Below are 20,950 nucleotides of genomic sequence, written 5' to 3'. Positions count from 1 at the left end.
ATCATGATTTTAGAATAAAGCTGTATTTGTTTCATTTGCATCTGACTTCCAAGTTAGAATACATGACATGATAATTTATAGCCTCAGTCAAGAGAAATGTCAGGTTTGGACAATAATAGAAGGGCCGCATTCCTAATTTAGGCTGCTTCCTGCAAGGGCTGCCTTGAGTCTCCAGATATTCTTCCCTTTTCTCCCTCTCTCTTATATGGCATCCTGTCTTTTCTCTATACAAACATCCAGCTTGCTGGCTACCTATTTACTTTGCTCTGTTACCGCTTATTTGAAGTTTAAACGTAAGGAGAAAGCAAACTAGCAAGGAACGTATTTTTTTACAGTGTTTTTTAAGGGCCTCGTAAGGTTTTATTAGCATGTGAAAACGCTACTGGGATAGTATAGTTAAATAATTTATAGGCAGGAGTTTTTTTTCTGGTAGGAATGCACCAGTAGGCCAGCCTAATGGCCGACAATGAGCACTGTACAAGCAATCTACACAGTGCTAGATCATAAAACCTCACAAGGCAGGCGGAGGATTGTATTAATTCTCCCTAATAGAACTGTTTATTATTGAATGTACACAACCCCTCAGCTACTATATTTGTAAATGATGAACTAAACAAACAAAAATCTTAAAATGAATCTCACGTTTCTTTTAGGATTTACAAAAAGCATCAGATGTTACACCTCTGAATGTTCTATATTGATGTATATTTTTGTATCATTTGTTTTTTGAAATGTAAGCGTTAAAATGAAAGGCAGTTTTTTTCCCCCTTTTTTCTCTTTCACTAGAATGTTATGGTGAACGTTGCAATCTTCACAGAGCTCTCAACGTTCCATTCTTGAATTGGTTGTCTCAGAACAAGAAGGGCCCCATATCCCCATTATTATCATTCAAATATATCTCATGCCAGCGACAGATTTAGTGATCTTCGCAACCTTAGGAAGCCTGGCCGCTTCAGCAGGCTAGCTCTTGCTATTTCACTCCCAGTGGCCATCTAAGAATATAAATACCATCCACTGATTAAAGGGGAGGGGGGGGGGGGGGGGTATTGATGGACACAACAAAAAGACAGAAGAGATACTTTTTTAAACCCAAAGATGTTTACGTATCATAGTAATAGGATACAACAGATACATACGAACAAATATATCTACTGCAGATTTTCTTCATCCCTACAAGCCATGGATGGGTCTGAATTGTCATTGTCACTTTGAGAATTGGTCAGTCAGTTTAATGTTCCATGATGAGGAAGTTTTTGTCTTTCAAAAGGAGAAACAGGAGGATAAAGAAGGAGATAGGAAATGGACAAAGGCAGGGAGATCAAGTCCACCTCTGCATGTAGCATGCAGTCTATAGGGAGGTTTGTGCTGTATGTGAGAGGGGAATGTTCCAATCTCTGTGTTTATTCGTGGTATGTGGCACATATGTCCTCTTTCCGGAGGGTATCATATAATCCAGCCCTTTGTGAGCGAGATAAAAAGGACAGCACAGAGCTGAATTAGGACAGGCACTAGGTATACTTCCGCACACAGGGGCTATCTTTACAACCTAGTTTGTCTCACTGATGTGTGTCTTGAATGGAGGTGAACAAAACAAGAGCCCCAGAGCTGGCTAGACGTCTGGCATTAATTGTTTTATGGTTAAATAAGCCGCATACTCTGCTCTTTGAAACTGGATTATTGGAATGTTTTGTCTACAAGCAACAAACAGGCGACTTCACTGGGATGAAAAATGTTTTAAAACAGATAAAGGAGGTAGAAGGCAGTAAAAACGCAGCAGAGGGAGAGAGAGGTGTGCAGCATACTGGCTCCTACAGTCTTTGTACAGAGCGTCATCCACCATCCCCACCAGGAACACTGTACTCCGCCATGGCAGCCTAGCTGCTGCTTGTGGACGACACTCACACCCTGATATGGATTGGTGGGCCCACCTCAAGCATGGGAGGGTGCATGGGAGGATCGATGGACAGAATATATATATATTGTTGGTAGTGGGTTGCATACAGTAGAACGAAAACAAAAAAAGCACAGTATGTTGTTTTGTTGTATCAGCTCATGTGCTCATCCTTAATCATCCTTAATAAATCCTTTTTGTTTATTGCCAACCAATACATAAAGGAAATCATTCGGTTAGCAGTGTGTAGATAAAACACTCACGTGCATTTATGTTTACATATCATGAGCATGGGGTATGGTTGTAGATTACATTTACTTGTACACACTAAAATAAACTTTACTATAACTAATCTTACAGTGTATAACAATTTTACAAACAACAACTCTCTCTCTCTCTCTCTCTCTCTCTCTCTCTCTCTCTCTCTCTCTCTCTTTCTCTCTCTCTATCCAACAAATACATTTAGCATTGCCAAAGCAAAACAAAACATTAACAACATTGGGGGGGGGGGGGGGGGATAAGGGCAGGATATAGGTATACAGTCCATAGGGGTGTGGAGGGTGTAAGGGATGGTATGGAGGGCTGACATATACAGTCCATAGGGGAGAGGGGTGTAGATAATATACAGTTTATAGGGGAGGGGAGTATAGGGGGTATACAGTCCATGTGGTATCATTTTCCTCTCAGTTGGTGGCAGGCTGTGACATATCGGGCAGCTATTTGCACAGTTTTTCCCCTCTTCCCCCAGTAGGATGTAGAGTTTCCTCTCCTCATCTGTGGATCATCTCTCTCTACCTCCCTCCCTCTCACTCTCTATCATCAAATCAAATATAACTTTATTGGAATTACCAAAATACATACAGGCATTTCCAAAGCAAGGGGAAATGGGTGGGATAGAGGTACAGAGGGTAAGCAGTCTGTGGTGCCTTTTCTCTCTCTTTCTCATTGGAGGCCATTTATATACCTTTAGACCAGTGGTTGCCAAACTTTTTTGGGTGAAGGCACCCTTGGTGGCTTTGAAATTTTTGTCAAGGCACCCCTCGGCAAAAACAAGTACCGAAATGCCATTATGACCCTTATCAGGCGACGACCCACTCCAAGTAGCTAGTGATGCTTATTGGGCACAGCGATTCCTCTCATTTTCAACTTCACCCATGGTTGCGGGGACTAAAGGTTAACTAGCAGGTAATGCAGCCACATTGTATATCCATGTGCGGTTGCATTACTTGATGCTATTGCACTAAGTTTGAGAACCCCTGCTTTAGACAAATGCAATGACATAACATTATTTTTTTTGTTTGTTTTTTTAAAATACGTTGTCTATCACCTAATGTGAAATCGGAAGAGATCCCAACAAAGCATCACCAGTCTTCTGCATATTTATAAGGGTAAAGAGGGTACCTCTTTACAACCCCCCACCCACCCCAATAGGTGCAAGGAAGTAACTAACATGTGATGGGTATGTGCATTATTATTATTATTATTATTTAGCATTTATATAGCGCCGACATCTTCCGCAGCGCTGTACATAGTATATATTGTCTTGTCACTAACGGTCCCTCAGAGGAGCTCACAATCTAGTCCCTACCATAGTCATATGTCCTATGTGTATGTATCGTGTAGTGTATGTGATGTAGTCTAGGGCCAATTTAGGGGGAAGCCAATTAACTTATCTGTATGTTTTTGGGATGTGGGAGGAAACTTGAGTGCCCGGAGGAAACCCACGCAGACACGGGGAGAACATACAAACTCCTTGCAGATGTTGACCTGGCTGGGATTCGAACCAGAGACCTAGTGCTGCAAGGCGAAAGTGCTAACCACTATGCCACCGTGCTGCCCATAAAGGATGTGCATGTACATAAAGGATTCCAGCAGCCAGGATTACTGAATTATGGGGTTGATTTATCACAACCAAGGAAAATTGGAGCAAAACTTGTCCAAAAGTGGAGCATCCAACACAAGAATTCCCATAAGGAAACTGCTCCACTTATGTGCCAAACCTGGTTCAGATTTACCTGGCCTGGTCTTAGACAGACAGACAGACAGACATTGATATCAATCGATAGATAGATACAGTGGATAGATAGATAGATAGATAGATAGATAGATAGATAGATAGATAGAGACTTTCATTACAAATCCAGATGCATTTTCATGGGTGGGTAGATAGATAGAATACAGATATCAGTCTCCTACTTACAAATGACTCGAGTTACAACGTTTCAGAGATACAAACAAATTAGTCTTCCTGTACAAAATATACAATACTGTTCTTATTACATATTTTTGTTGTTAAATGTTACAGTATCGTATAAGCTGTTATATATACTTCAAAACAGTAAGGGCATATTCGCAGTGGGACGTTGCGGTTTAATGCGACGTTAAAGTCGCAACGTGTCTGCGTTAAGAGGTAATGCACTGTAAGCAGTGAGTTACCATAACGCAACATTTACAACACAACAATAACGTCGCACTGTTGACAGCCCATAGGATTAGCATTGCTGTGCGGTAGGCTGCGTTGTAAGACTTTATAACACAGCTCCGCAACGTGGCACTGTGAATGCAACCTAAATCATTTATATACATTCCACAATGTAAAACACAGGATTCAACTTACAGACAAATTTAACGTACAAATCACCCGGAACAGAACCTGTTTGTAAGTAGGGGCCTACCTGTAAACATATTATGGTGCATACACACGAGGCACAACTGTCGCCACAAACACGTGGCACGCGCTTGTTACGACGACAGGTCCCCCATGTGTATAAGGCGTGTGCCACGAACCTTCGCTAGTCCTAGCTGTCGGCAGGCGATTGGCGTGGCCAATCACCGGCAACAGCTGTCGCCGCAACTTCGCCGCAACTGTCGCTAGTCCACCGTGCGTACCACGTGTGTATGCGGACTAGCGACAGCAACCCATGCTCCATGCACGGAGCTTCCGGCGGAGGGAGGAACCTTTCGGCGACAGCTTCCGCCGCATCTCTGTCCCTCTGTGCGCCATGCGTATGGCTGCTGCACAGAGGGGCCTGGCAACTAGCTGTTGCTGCTTTTTTTTTTTTTTTTTTTTTATGTTACCTGTGACTTTTGTGCCTCATGTGTACGAGGCTTTAGATAGATAGAGAAATAGCTAGCTGATAGATAGATAGATAGATAGACAAATAATGGATAAATAGATAGATGGGGACAGAGAGAACGAAAAGGAGAGGTAGAGAGATCATGTTGTGTAAATATGTACTCATATACACATATACAAACAGGCATGTACACAAGACAAGACAAATAACATTTATATCGCAGCCACTAGGGCGTGCTCTATAGGCGGTAACATTGTTAGGGAGACTTGCCTAAGTTCTCCTACTGAATAGGTGCACACACATACACATGCAAATAAATAAATGTGCACACTCACATACAAGCACATTAAGGGCCCTTTTCCACTTGCAGCGATTGCGCTGATGAATCCCAAAATCACAAATCTCTAGCAATTTTTAAATCGATAGGGTTTGCAAAATAACATAGGAATTGCAGTAGGTATTTTTCACTACCGCGATTCGATTTTAACCAAAACGCAATCACGCCTCGGAGGGATGTTTACAGCGATTTTGCAAAGTAATGTATTGCATATGCAAAATCGCAATCGTGTAAAAAAATTGTGACTTGAGCAATTACTAGCATTTAGCAATTGCGATTGCTAATGGAAAAGGGCCCTTACTCATGTAAGTACACTCACACATGTATAGACAAGCATGCAACAAACACGTACATACAAATTGACACAAGTGCACTAACATGCACATATGTATATGTACACACATATTTACACATATGCACATGTGAGAACGCATGCATGCACAATTTACACACATGCATATGTACACACATACACACTTGTGCACACACATGTACATATGCAGAGATGTTTACATCAGCATATGAACACGTATACATACACACATGCATTTACGTGTATGCAACATACACATGTGCACACACACATAGATGCACCTCCATTAGCACAAATACACGTGTATACAGACGCAGAAACATACCCACATGGGTACATGCACATACACACCAAGATACATGTGCACACACATCTACATGCTTGTACTGCACACATGTATACATTAGCATGGATTCACATGTAGACACACATAGATGCATGTGCATGTGCACACACACTCACATGTTTAAGCATACATTCAAGCATGTACACACAAGCAAGCACATACAGATAGACAGGTGTGAACACACTTATGTATACACACATGTATACACATTATTATTATTATTTAGTATTTATATAGCGCCGACATATTGCGCAGCGCTGTACAGTGTATATATATATCTTGTCACTAACTGTCCCTCAAAGGAGCTCACAATCTAATCCCTACCATTGCCATATGTCTATATTATGTAGTGTAAGTACTGTAGTCTAGGGCCAATTTTTTTTTTTAGGGGGAGCCAATTAACTTATCCGTATGTTTTTGGAATGTGGGAGGAAACCGGAGTTCCCGGAGGAAACCCACGCAGACACGGAGAGAACATACAAACTCTTTGCAGATAGTGCCCTGGCTGGGATTCGAACCAGGGACCCAGTGCTGCAAGGCGAGAGAGCTAACCACTACGCCACCGTGCTTGCACAGAAATACAACCATGTACTCATTATGCATTTACACATACACATGTACACACACACACAAGCGCTCATACACACATATATCTACTAGTACAAACACATATTATTAAACATAATTAATAAAGCACTAACATTTAACACAGCTGTAAAATAGATGGGCAGGCATTACAACAGTAAACAAAGTAACACAGGGAAATTGCAGCATGTATACATTAGCATATATTCACACACACACACAAACACCAACACACACACACACACACACACACACACACACACACACACACACACACACACACACACACACACACACACACACACACACACACGTAAACATACACACACACACACACACACACACACACACACACACACACACACGTAAACATACACACACACACACACACCAACACACACACACACACACACACACACACAAACACCAACACACACACACACACACACACACACACACACACACACACACACACACACACACACACACACACACACGTAAACGTACACACACACACACCAACACACACACACGTAAACATACACACACACACACACCAACACACACACACACACACACACACACGTAAACATACATACACACACACACACACACGTACACATACATAGACACATACACACAACCACACACGTGTACACACATATATACAGAATTTATTTACATGAACACACACACGTGTCTGCACCATACACATACACACATATGCACATACACACATGTATAAACACATGCTTACCTTACAGGATGAAATGAATCTGTATTTAGATATTCAACTAATTAAAATAACAAAACTACCCTACTGCATTCCTTCTCCAACCACAAGTAGCACAGTTTGGATTAGAAGTAAACTTGATCCAGTTTTAATAAACTTTTCTCCTTGGTTTTCTCTCATAGTATGTTTTCTCACCTTACCTACAAATACCTTTTTTAGTATCTAGCTAGTGAAACAAGAACTTCTAAAAGTAGGTAAGAAAAGTAACTTAAAACATCAGTAAATTTGGAACAACCTGTTTTGAATACTTTTTTTTTTACTCGCTGGGGAATTAAATTGTATAGCATTTATAAGGTGTGGACATAACCCACTTGAGAAATCTCAGGAAAGAAGTTGATTGAATCATGGCCACAGTGTTCCTGCCTATGACAGAAGTACAAATTCAAATACAGCACTGTATAAACTAAGTGTATAAATATCCCCTGCAGGCAGCTCCTGTTCAATGTGTATGGGGTGCAGCCATCCTTTAAATTATTTAACTAGAGCCTTTAAAGGCCTTCCAAAACAAATAATTTGGGGAAACTGTTAATTTTACATGGGGAGATTTAGACGATCTGCTTTATAAACTTTTGACACATGGTGGCACTGTTGCTCAAATTTTAGAGCACTTTGGCCAATTAGAGCAGCATTGCATCCCATTACACCTCTGGGCCCCTACAAGGCTGTAGGAAAACAAATCAAAACAAATACGCGCAACATCCTTCACCCCTGAATGGCGAATTAGCATGTAATATGTATAAGAGTGTCCACAAATTACACGTGGGTCACTGTGGTGATAGGCGAGACTCCCCTCTCCTACCAACGTGACAACGTGTGTAGGGTGGAAACGGAGGTAATTAGTAAGTCATTGATCCACTCCACATCGACAACTTTTTTTTTTCATTCTTTTTTGTTTTTTGATCAGAGTCCATTTTTATTGGATGAGTCGAACTGAATGACTATCGAAATAGGCCAGACAGAAGATCAAATAGGCCATCATTTTAACTAGATCATAAAACGCGCCACATTTCAATACAATCTTGCAGAATAGATATGGGTTGTCCATAGACGTGCAATGAAGAACAGTTATTGCTTGTTTACAGCCTTCAGCATTCCAGCAGTCACATGACAATAAAAACGACATAAATATGTTTATAATAGCTTTAATGGGAGGGAAGTGTATGTTTGTGTGTGTATGTGTATGTCTATATCTATCTATCTATCTATCTATCTATCTATCTATCTATCTATCTATCTATCTATCTATCTATCTATCTATATACATATACAATCCCTTGGATATTCTTCACAGAAATATTCTGTGCACACGTATGTAAACAATAACGCTGCATATGCTTGCCTGCTTGTCCAGGCAGTGTTGTAATTTGATTATATGAGCGCTACACACTCGTCACAGCTCCTGAAGACAATGTGGGCTTTACAGGCGGTGAAGTCACTGAAATCTGTCCTCTAGAGATATAGAACATATGATGGCCATCTCAGCTTTATTACAAACACACAAAGGCCATTGTGTGTTTTCATTAGTTTGTTTTCTTTCTTTCGCTCTCTTTTTTTTTTTTTAACCCATTTTTTTTAATATTGTATTATTATTCTTTTTCTCATTAACATCATACACATTTCCAGAACTGTAAGTATTTATGCAGTCTCATGTTTTGTCTGTGAGTTTTTCTTTGTCCACATTACATTCTAATGCTTCACTTTTTTTCTCTAGACATAAACGACCGAGCTGTGTGTAGATTGTATACCTGAAGCCATGTAAACAATCAATAGGTCATAAATAAGGAGGGATCTGTGGAGTTGTCTTAAAGTAAAAAATAAAATACATTAATATGACACACGCACACACACACACACTATCTTTGCTCCCCTACCAAGCTCTATTACCCACATTGTGGATATATATATATATATATATATATATATATATATATATATATATATATATATATATATATATATATATATATATATATATATATATATATATATATATATAGACACACACACACACACACACACACATACTCATCCCAAAGGCCCAGGAAGGCGGGGCTGACGCTTTGGTATGAGCCCCCACTATAGTTTAGTGCGGTCATAAAAAGCAGACTTCAATGGAAGGTTTTCAATGTCTGGAAAGCACTAGCGTCTACACTATAACACTATATACCCTATAACCGTATGCTTACAAAAGGTTTTAGCCCTAGCAGATGGGCGTAAGAGAATTAGGAATATAGCTGTCTGTGTCCTGGTTGCCTTCTTTACCCCCTTTGAACCCCTGAATGCGATAACAGCGCAATTACAGCACTTTAATTGCGCATTTTCCATTGTCTAATCCCCCCATTCCCTTAAACTGCAGCCCAGAAGCACGCCCCTTCATAGAATTTGCTTCACTTTCTGCCATTCGCGTCCTGATATCGCTTACTGTGATCATCCCTGGTTTCTGTTATTCTCAGATATAAAATAAAAACAATAATAAAAAAATGCATTGCAATAATGATCGGGCAGTGTGTAGTGATGTGGCAGTGACAGGCAGCACTGTGCACCGAGCCAGTGTCCCCCTTTCCCTACTTCTTCTTCCAGCTTTAGGAAGACATTAAAATGTTTTCTTAATTCCAATAGGACGCCAAGTGGTAAGAGAAGAGCATGATACACGTAAGAGGGGGAGCTGGAGGCGAGTGACGTAACACCGGGCTAGTTGGCTGAAGCTTTCTTCAAAAAAAGCAAAATATACCGATTTGTAAAAGGGGAAACGCTGCCACTGCCCCTTCGCTTATGCGCTAGACGCCCGGCGCTAACGCCCGCGAAATATTTTACCTGTTGAGGTAACCTAGGTTGACCCTCGGCGCATGTATTCTCCCTCATCAGTGAAGAGGCTGGCTTGGAAAAGAAAAAAAAGCACCTAAAGATATTAATGCGCACCTTTCATAACCCTCCCTCATTCATTTGATATTTTTTTTTTTCGGAAGGCTGGTTTTCCACGTCCATCCGATACCCCCAAATCCTTGTCATTTCTTCCTAGGCTGTCTAGCAGGAGAGGATTGATGGATACAAATCGCGTGTGAAAGCTTTACCAGCAGGGATTTTAAGGAATTTGCCTGTGGTGTTAAGGGAAGGAACAGTATAGAGGGAACTGACAGAGAGCACTACCTACCGACAGATACAAGGAATCCAAGCAGCCCAGAGACTCGAGCAGCCACACACTCAGGCACTATGAGACGTCTGTGAGTGCATCAAACAACCCCCCCTCTGATCACCTAAAAAAAAAATCACCCTCACAAACAAAAACAGGACTTTAAGACAAGCCCAGGGGACAGACTCTCACTGATCTCCCCCAGAAATAAAGACTGCACTTTTTTGTGGGGGACACTTTTGCTTGTTTGATTTTTTTCTATTCTGTTTTTTTTATTAGTGAGGAGGGGGGTGCAGCATTCTGTCTTTTCATGCAAGAGCCATGAGTTCCTATTTTGTCAACCCTCTCTTCTCCAAGTACAAAGGCAGTGAGTCCTTGGAGCCAACTTACTACGATTGCCGGTTCCCCCAAAGTGTGAGCAGGAGCCACGCTCTGGTCTATGGTCCGGGCACCACAGCTCCAGGCTTCCAGCACCCTTCTCACCACGTCCAAGAGTTCTTCCACCACGGAACCTCCAGCATCTCCAACACGGGCTACCAGCAGAATCCCTGTGCCCTGACGTGCCACGGAGACGCGACTAAGTTTTATGGCTACGAAGCACTACCAAGGCAGTCCCTTTACGGTGCCCAGCAAGAGACCAGCGTGGTGCAGTACCCTGATTGTAAATCGTCCTCAAACGCTAGCACTGGCGAAGGACAAGGCCATTTAAACCAGAATACGTCTCCCAGTCTTATGTTCCCCTGGATGAGACCTCACGGTTAGGACCTTCTCCTTATTACGTGTATGCTGTGCATGGTGGTGTGAGGACCTGCTTACAACTACTGTATGTTGTGCATGGTGGTACGAGGACCTTCTCCTTATTACTTGTATGTTGTGCATGGTGGTATGAGGACCTTCTCATTACAACTACTGTATGTTGTGCATGATGGTATAAGGACCTTCTCACTACTATTGTATGTTGTGCATGGAGGTATAAGGACCTTCTCAGTCTCACTACTACTGTATGTTGTGCATGGAGGTATAAGGAGCTTCTCCTTACTACTGTATGTTGTGCATGGAGGTATAAGGACCTTCTCCTTACTACTACTGTATGTTGTGCATGGAGGTATAAGGACCTTCTCCTTACTACTACTGTATGTTGTGCATGGAGGTATAAGGACCTTCTCCTTACTACTACTGTATGTGCTGCATGGAGGTATAAGGACCTTCTCACTACTACTGTATGTGCTGCATGGAGGTATAAGGACCTTCTCCTTACTACTACTGTATGTTGTGCATGGAGGTATAAGGACCTTCTCACTACTACTGTATGTGCTGCATGGAGGTATAAGGACCTTCCCTACTACTGTATGTGCTGCATGGAGGTATAAGGACCTTCTCACTAGTACTACTGTATGTGTTGCATGGTGGTGTGCTGTCATGTTGTCTGTCTGCACGCCTCAGTCTCTCTGTATACTGCAATAAAACAATAGCACAGGCTTTGCCATAAAGCGAGCAGCTGTATACTATGGCACCTATTGCTTCCTCTCCATACCATAATACAGCCTTTCTTTATTACAAGTCAGGCTCCAGTGTTGTCTATGTGTGTCTCTGTGTCACAAAATTCGAGCTGTTTAGAGTAGAGATCTTTTGAAGTCACAATGAACTAAAGTTATTTTTACTGCCCTGCCTTGAGGAAGCCAGAATACAGCCCCCACGAGGTTATTTGCTTGTTGTTAATCCCAGATCTCCTCCATAAAGCCATATAGTTTATCTTAATGGCTTGCCAGTTCAGTTAAAAGAGGCGAGGATGCTGTATTTTCAAAGCACAACAAATACAATAGTGCAAATATCCTGGAACTTTATTTCCTGAATCCTGACCGCATCTGAGAAAATACAACAATGGCAGCCAAAACAAAATACTTGTATAACTAATTGCCTACACCTATATTTCTATGCCTCAATATTATTGTTATACTCCCTCCTTGCAAGGCCAATAAGAAAGGTAAATTAAATACATGCAATATATAATATTAGAAGCCCATGTAGGAGTACGTGGCATGTGCATTGCTGCAAATTGAAATAATAAATTAAAAAGTTACACTTTCCACCGGTATAAAAAATGCAGCCTAGGAAGCTTTTTAAAGTTGCCGCCTTGATAGCCTTGATTTATAGTATAGTATACATCCTCATAATGATACCATGAAAGCCACATCTAATCTTTGCCTCGCTTTTACAGATAGCCACAGTGTTAATATGACTTTATAGCTAGTGATGCCGATATAATAACGTGTTGATGTTTGTTGCTTTTATATTTTATTTCTGTTCTGTACATTTTTTTTATTATTGTTATTATGATCAGAGCAGAGCCTGGCCAAGATCTGGGGAACCTACTAAGCATTCACAAAGAGAAAGAGAGAGAGATCAGTGAAGGGTTTTTTTTTATTCCCTTATGCAAGGCAGTTTTGTGAGAGCTGTATTTTTTCGCAAAGTCGTATGTTTGGGGTGCTCAGGGGGGTGTCAGTGCTGAGTGGCCCCACGTGTATAGGAAGGGATCAGATGCAGCCTTGATCCGGGAAGTGGTAAGCAGGAATAATGGCCGTGTGTTTTGTTTTGCTATCCAGCCCCCGGAAGACGCAGTGGCAGGCAGACGTACAGCCGGTACCAAACACTGGAGCTGGAGAAGGAGTTCTTATTCAACCCATACTTGACAAGGAAACGGCGGATTGAGGTCTCCCACGCCCTGGGACTGACTGAGAGGCAGGTTAAAATCTGGTTTCAAAACAGGAGGATGAAGTGGAAAAAGGAGAACAACAAAGATAAACTCCCCGGCTCCAGAGATGAGGAGAAGACAGAGGAAGAGGCCAATGAAGAAGAAGAGAAGGAAGAGGAGGAAAAGGAGGAAAGCAAGGAATAACTGGGCTCGGAGTGGGGAAGGAGTGAATGGGGGTGTCTGTATGAGTGACTATGAAGGACTGTGTGTGGGAATGGGTTTCAATCCCTCCTGAAACTCTCGTTTTATGGTACATGTAAAACCGAGACGTTTATGATCCTCATTTGCTTTTATAGAGTATAGAAAGGGGGGCACAACATGAACTACCTGTCACAAGTTCCAGCCTTGTTCCACTCCTGGTCAGGACTCCCCTCTTTGCCATTTTTTTTTTGCTGTGGTTTGTGTGGGAAAAAAAGGGGGCATTTGCATTACCTTCTTATTTATGTCCTTCAAGTCCTGAGATATAGGCTAATAACTTATACACACGTGAAGGAAGCATACAGGGATTGCTAGTATGATTTCCAACAGACTGACATTTCTACAACCACAATAGTATTATTTCCTTTTTATGTGAAATAAACTACCTATTCCCTTTGCATAGAGGCACATTGCTGGGTGGCCTCCTAATGTAACCTGTTTTTTATTTCCATTTATGTATTCATGTATGGGGGAGGGGCCAGCACATACCCTTATATGTTCATTTCTTGTTGTTATTTCTTCCCCCCTTTTCATTCTTTTCCCCTCTATTGTTAATATGTATTCGTCCATTTCTTCCTATAATTCTGTCTATATAGCCCTATATGCCTCTGTAGCTGTCCTGAGTGTTGTCAGCAGAAAGGACTGTTTGTAAGCCGAGTGTATTCTCAACCAAACCTACTCACATCAGCTGTGACAGGCATTTGGGTCAGAAGTCCTTTTTATTTTATCTTCCATATTGTTATTTTATTGGGTTAACACCGAAGTGTATGGGCACTTAAAATCTTCATTTACTACCTAAAAAAAGGGTTCAGGCAATAAGTATTTACTTAGAATACAAGTGGGATATGTCTACCTATATATAAATATATATATCCCAGGCAGTACTTGGTCAGACTTACAATGACTAGCAGTGATGCCCAAAAAATGCAAGCTACTAAGTAGCCAGTGCAAAGTGAGACTTGCAATGTAACGATGAACTACCTATGGAAGGAAATATGCTATTGGGAGGTCTTCGTACGCCTCTTCTGTTGTTTGTTGCTGCTTATATCCCAACAACTGAAACTGCCTACATGGACGCACATTTTTTTGTGTTACTTTTACTGTGCTTTTAAAGTAGCTTAGGACTAAATTGCACTGAATGTAAAGTTACCTATTTGTCTTGATCTTCTATGTTAACGCAAAAGCTTGAGGTATTAAAAAAAAAGTTACAAAATAATCATAAAAAATCACAAAAGCAGAAAAAAAATAGAAAAAAATATTAGTCTTTGTTTTATTTCTGTATCAGCCTAGTTAAAGCGTGTTCAACCTCTGAATGTAGCAAACAAAAAACCATTGAACCTGTCCCTGAACGAGATAACATTTGTATTGTATACGTGAAAACATTAAATTGATGATGATATTATAATAACGATAAGGATAAACAAAAAACAAAACAAAAAATAAAAAACCGAAAATAATAAACATGATTTTAAAAAGGTCAGATTTGGTGTTCTTTATATATGTTCTTGTATGTATCTGTAGGCTCCAGGGATTAAATAAAGTTTGGAATGTTGTGATATATTCTTTTTGTTGGAGATCAAACTTTTGTGTACCCTGATTGGCTGATTGACTAAACGAATATTCTTTTATTATATATGTATATATTTATAGAAGGGTCTGTGCTCACTTTTAACGTCACAAACAGATCTAGGGGGTGTTTAATTTCCTAAACACGACTGGAGTTTTCTTTAAGCTAACAGGCTCATGTTATTAATTCTTTAGTAAATTAGCAATGTACAGATAGGAGTATACCCTTCCTTACTGTGAAAAAATATGTTGAATTTAAAAAGAGTGTAATACAAGGGAATGCCTTTATTGCTTATCACAGGAGACCAAATTGAGAACTCACGTTGTTACTGGGCAGACTGTTAATGGGTTGCTTACCATATGACTTTTTGAGATGTAAAAAATTACACAATAACATAGTAGTAGCATCCGGTTAAGAGTAAGGCTAGGGGGTGATTGTAAAAGTAATATGATCGTAAGTAAAAATATGACAGCTGCTGCCAATACTTTGCTTAAAATGCTTAATATATATATATATATATATATATATATATATATATATATATATATATATATATATATATATATATATATGATTAGGCAGCTGTGCATTTTACCTGTAGCCACTAGTTATAGAAGAAAAGTTTTTTGTTTGTTTTTTATAAGTAATGGTACAGTAGAATCACTTTATAGTTGACTCCAAGAGACCAAAAAAAGTAGTTTACTTTATCAGAATTGGTCATACATTGTATATGTATACAGACACATTTGCTGAGACCCGAGGACTGAGTGTGCTGTATCCAGAGGATTACTATATCAGAGTTTACTATAGAGAGATTCTGTTGTACCATTTCTAGCTAGAAAGAGACGTATAACAGGCCAGTGGCAGTAGCACACAGAATTATACTTTACATACCGAAGTTCAAAGTTCTCCAGTGTCCGTTGCCGAGGCAGTGTGGGGATGCAGATGCTAGTAGCTTCCGGGAGGTAGGTGGACTTCACCCTTATGGTGAGCTAAAGAACTTAAACCAGCATCCCAGATTGCCCTTTACTCTAAACAACTCCCATGTGGTAAAGCAATAGCTGCCGGAAAATAAAACCATAAAACAGCTTCCAAAAGCTGCGACAAATGTACAGCCAGGCGACAGTCATTTCCTGAATGTGACCCGGGCATATGGGCAGAGAGACCGGCTCAGATGAAGAGACTCCCAGCCGCCTGCTCTCCTCATTCCTACCTGAAGGTAACACTCACTTTACACCTCCAGAAGCCCAGAGGAGCCCCAAACTTCCACCCCAGCGGTAATCAGAGGCAGTAAACGCCACCAGGAGCAGAAGAGGAGCTGCTGAACTGCTTTCCACCATTGCCACCAAAGGGGACAACCGGCCTGGCTACACTACAGCTCTCACATAAGTTGCAATGGGCGCACACTGTATGTATTTACTTGTGTGTGTAGATAGATACATAGATAGATATTCTTACATATAACTATGCAGACATATAACCACACTTACAGGCTTACTCTCAGTCTCAGTTTATTGTACATTTTGGTATCACCACTCAACATTGTGCTGCATTTTCTAAACCCCAAATCTCTTCTATTCTTCCTCATTCTCCAGTTTTCACCCTCCTTTCTTCTTGATCACCGGTGCCATCCACTCACCCGTCTACTTCCCCCGCTACCCTCTCCTATTCTGTCTGTTTGGGACATACACGCGCCACTACCGTGCGTGATCCACATATCCAGGACTGTATTCAGTATATATAAAGTTTGCTGTCTGGGGATTTCATTTATTACACTCACCTAAGGTTATCTGGTCGTATTTGGTACTAGTGAGAGTTGCTGAAAAATATGCAAATCAGCTGTTGTACGATTGCAGTTCTAAGGAGGAATTTTTTCACCTATGCAATTTACCAATTTCACTGAACCTAAAACTGCGTGGATTTAATAACCAACATTTCTGACGATGTGAACGTGAATGAGACTGTAATCACAGAACTGGGATTTTACTAACGTTTCGGCAACTCCTCATAATACTGCAGTCTCTTTCCTCTGTGACTGGGCAATAAGGGCTCATTCACACCTAAAATTGCTAACCACTAGCGATTTGCGGTAGCATTTTCCGTGGGTGATTTATTCTGCGATTTAACATGGAAAAATCACTGTAAAAATGCATGTTATTGGAGCGATCGCGATTAGCGTTTCTATATATGCTAATGGCGATCGCTCCAAACTCGCCGGAAAAATGCTGCATGCAACACGTTTGCGATTAGCGATAATAGCGGAACGCCCACGATTATTGCTAATCGTTCAAGTGTAACCACTGCCATAGACTAAAATAGCAGTAGCGTTTTTAAAAAATGCTAGCGCTTTAGCGATTAGCGGGAATCGCACTATTCCCGCTTAGGTGTGAAGGAGCCCTAAAGGGAAGTTTTACTTGTGGCACCGCCAGTAGGGAGGGGGGGGGGGGGGTTATGGGGGGGTCTTAGGGTATCTCTGGGAGTGTCTTAGCAAATCAGGCCTACAGGCTGTCCCACACATATGTGCACTTCTCTCTCTCTTTCTTTTTTTTCTTCATTCTCCTCCCCTCTTCACTCTCAAATTAAAAAAGCTTTATTGGCATGACTAAGATACATACAGGCATTGCCAAAGCAAGGATAAATGAGGGACATAAAAAGGGGGTGAGTCCTGGGGTTTGGGATAAAGGTATAATAAGGTAAGCATAGTATGTGGAATTTTTAGGTTTACAGTTCATGTATGCTTCTCTCAGTCTGTGGCATGCTGTGATTGTCTCTGTGGTTCCCTCCTCTCCCAGCAGAGTGTAGTTTTCTCTCATCCTCCAATGAGTGAAAGTCTGGGATAAGGTCCAGTCATTTCTTAAAGCGGAATATAACCCTGCATTTCAACTTTGCTCTAAAATATCATTTACAGCATAGTATATGCAAAAAGCATTTTTTTTTTACTAGACCAGCATTGGAAGGGTTAAACACAGAGGTTTAAGGTTCTGTGGAGAGATATGCAGAAGTTCAGATAGATACATTCTATTTAGTTACATGTATCTATTGATAAATGTTACACACTCTTTGGCTGTCCTCCAAGCTCCTTCTCAGCCAGAGAGATGAGTCACATTCAACACTTAGATACATTTATGTAAACAAAATGTATCTATTTCAGCTTCGGATGCGTCTGCAGAAATCTCCAGGAACTTTAAAGCTCTGTGTAACCCTTCCAATGCTGGTCTAGTAAAAAAAAAATGCTGGTTGCATATAATATACTGTAAATAATGTTTTAGAGCAAAGTTGAAATGCAGGGTTATATTCCGCTTTAATGTAGGTGCCCCTGCTTGCAGTATATTTGGGGCAGTGCAGCAAGAAGTCCTCAAGTGTCTTCTGGTCACATTGCTGGCACAGTGTATCCCCTCTCTCACCCTCCCTCAAGGAGGGTTTAGGCTACCTTCACATTATCAAAGGCCGACGGCCGTGCAATTGGAACGTAACGCATACGAACGCACGCCATCTGCACTTGCATGCGTTGCTGATCCCATTCAATATACTGGCTGGGTCAGCCACACGCTTTGTTAAAAAATGCGTGCAGCATGCATTCGGGGACCGCACTGGTCTGGAACGCATGCAATGTGAACATCAGACAGTGCAATCTATGCACTTCTGATGTCGCGCGTTTCTGCCTCCTGCACGCATTGCCGAAACACGGAAGGCCTGTGAACGGGGCCTGTCTGAGGTAATTGCAGATGATTTTTGGCAAACGATTTTCTGCACCATATATGCATTTGTCTGCCACTGAACACAGCGTTCTGTTTTTTTACAGTAGCCAGTGAATATCAACGAGGAATTGCATGCAATGTGCGCAAAAGTAGTGCAGGGTGTATCTTTTTAAAAAAAGCTATAGAGAATCGCATATAGCTCCTGAAAGTGCAGTTGCCCATAGGAAAGCATTACTTGTGTTTTTGCATTGTGACAAAACCCCTGCTTTAAAGAGACTCTGAAGTGAGAATAAATCTCGCTTCAGAGCTCATAGTTAGCAGGGGCACACTTGCCCCTGCTAAACCGCCGCTATAGCGCCACTAAACGGGGGTCCCTTCACCCCCAAACCCCCCACTGCGACACTTGGTCGCAGACTTGGTCGTTCCTGGAGGCAGGGCTAACGGCTGCAGCTCTGCCTCCAGTCGCGTCTGTCAGCGGCGCATCGCCGCCTCTCCCCCGCCCCTCTCAGTTAAGGAAGAATGAGAGGGGCGGGGGAGAGGCGGAGATACGCGCTGACAGACGCGCGTGGGACAGGGCTGCGGCGGTTAGCCCTGCCCCAACCAGGAAGCGCTCCCCCGCATTACGGAGGGGATTTGGGGGATCAGGGACCCCCGTTAAGCCGCGGGATAGCGGCGGTTTAGCAGGGGCACACATGCACCTGCTATCTATGAGGTCCGAAGCGAGATTTATTCTCGCTTCAGACTCTCTTTAACGCCTGGTTCTTTCACACTGCATCCCTTGTAGTGCAACAGACAATCTCATCGCATAATAAAACACTGCGATCATATCGGAATAATGTTCAAAATAACATAGGCAGAGCAGTGTGTTGCTGGCAAGCTCACACATTGACGGATATCATAGAAGTCAATGATAACAGAATTTTTTATTGTTCTCTCTCTCTTTTTTTTTTGCACATTTACATTGTGATGCGCATGCACACATAACTGGGCCTGATTATGTGTTCACTGTGAAATTAGGAAAATAAGAGCTTGGATGAGGCTAGGTTCACAGTGGGATGTTGCAATGTGGTTAACGGCGCAACGCAAAATTTCAATGCAAATGCAACGCAACAAAAAAGTCATAGTACACATTGGCACTGTGTTAACTTCGCATACAGTAAGTACAGTGAAGCATACAGGCAATGAAAAGTATGCTTTCCTGTTTCTGTTAACATGTGCATTTAGAGGTAATTCACTACAGAAGTGCATTACACTAACGCAACATGTTACACTTCATCGCTAATGTCGCGCTGTGAACGTTGCATAGACTTATCATTGCTGTTCGGTAAGCAGCGTTAGAAGATTTTATAACACATGACCATAACGTCCCACTGTGAACCCGGCCTGAGACTAGATAAAGGCAACTGTAGCCCCCCCCCCCCCCCCCCAAAAAAAATGAATAAAAATAAAATAAAAGCAATTACAATACACCACATGCATTTTTTCCACTAACAAACCCTTTCAGGGTTGCATTGCAATCCTGTTATACTGTATGTGCAATGCAGCATTAGGGTACGCTCACACTTTGTGCATTATAATGTGCACATAACACATGCGCACTCTCTGCTTGTAAGAAAATGTTTGCATTATTTCATAGCATGGCCAAATGGTATGGAACGCATTCGTTTTCCCACTCATTATCCAGAAACACACTGCAGAAGTTAGGCTAGCAGAGCAGTGCTGAAAAGTTATTTGAAACAAAAGATGAAAAAATGATCTGTAAACTTACGAGAAAAAGTGAATTGGATGCGCGCTGCATATCGCCCACGCAGCGACACAGGCATAACTCAAAGCACACTCTTTGAGTTGAGAACAATAAACCACACACGTTATGTTTGTAGCATAACTGCTATGTAACAGGAATTTTCCACGTCATCTAGAAATGCACTGCAGAAAGATTGTTAGGGTAGGTTCTCACTGGCATGCAGCTGATGGGAATTTGCATCCGAATCACTATAGTTGTGCCATGCATGGCTATGGAGATTTGGATGCAATGGGCTTGATTCACAAAAGCATGATAACTCAGTTTTCACGCCTAAAAGCTTTGCACGTGCAAACATGCATGCAAATCATTGGGCTTAATTCACTAAAGCGTGATAAGTGCAGTTATCACGTGATAAGTGCTATCACAGCAGTTATCACATGATAACTGCTATCACAGCAGTTATCACGTGCAGTGGCGTAGCTAAGGAGCTGTGGGCCCCGATGCAAGTTTTACAATGGG

At 41.5% G+C, this 20,950-nt stretch overlaps 1 protein-coding gene across 1 annotated transcript; it reads left to right on the top strand.

Moving 5' to 3' along the window:
* The first annotated feature begins 10,374 nt into the window (after positions 1-10,374).
* HOXC8 (homeobox C8) lies at positions 10,375-14,496 on the top strand. The gene is made up of 2 exons (XM_068265079.1): positions 10,375-11,229; positions 13,076-14,496. Exons 1-2 carry the CDS (start codon positions 10,794-10,796, stop codon positions 13,366-13,368), a joined length of 729 nt encoding a protein of 242 aa, XP_068121180.1. The 5' UTR covers positions 10,375-10,793; the 3' UTR covers positions 13,369-14,496.
* Positions 14,497-20,950: the final 6,454 nt, after the last annotated feature.

Source organism: Hyperolius riggenbachi, chromosome 2, assembly GCF_040937935.1.
Source record: "Hyperolius riggenbachi isolate aHypRig1 chromosome 2, aHypRig1.pri, whole genome shotgun sequence".
In the NCBI taxonomy this organism is placed as follows: domain Eukaryota; kingdom Metazoa; phylum Chordata; class Amphibia; order Anura; family Hyperoliidae; genus Hyperolius; species Hyperolius riggenbachi.
This window is presented reverse-complemented; position numbering and strand designations above follow the sequence as displayed.

Excerpts from the sequence above, each read along its gene's own strand:
- HOXC8 (XM_068265079.1), top strand. The coding sequence starts at position 10,794 with ATGAGTTCCTATTTTGTCAACCCTCTCTTCTCCAAGTACAAAGGCAGT. Across the intron at positions 11,230-13,075 it reads CCCCTGGATGAGACCTCACG|CCCCCGGAAGACGCAGTGGC; the intron begins GTTAGGACCTTC and ends TTTGCTATCCAG.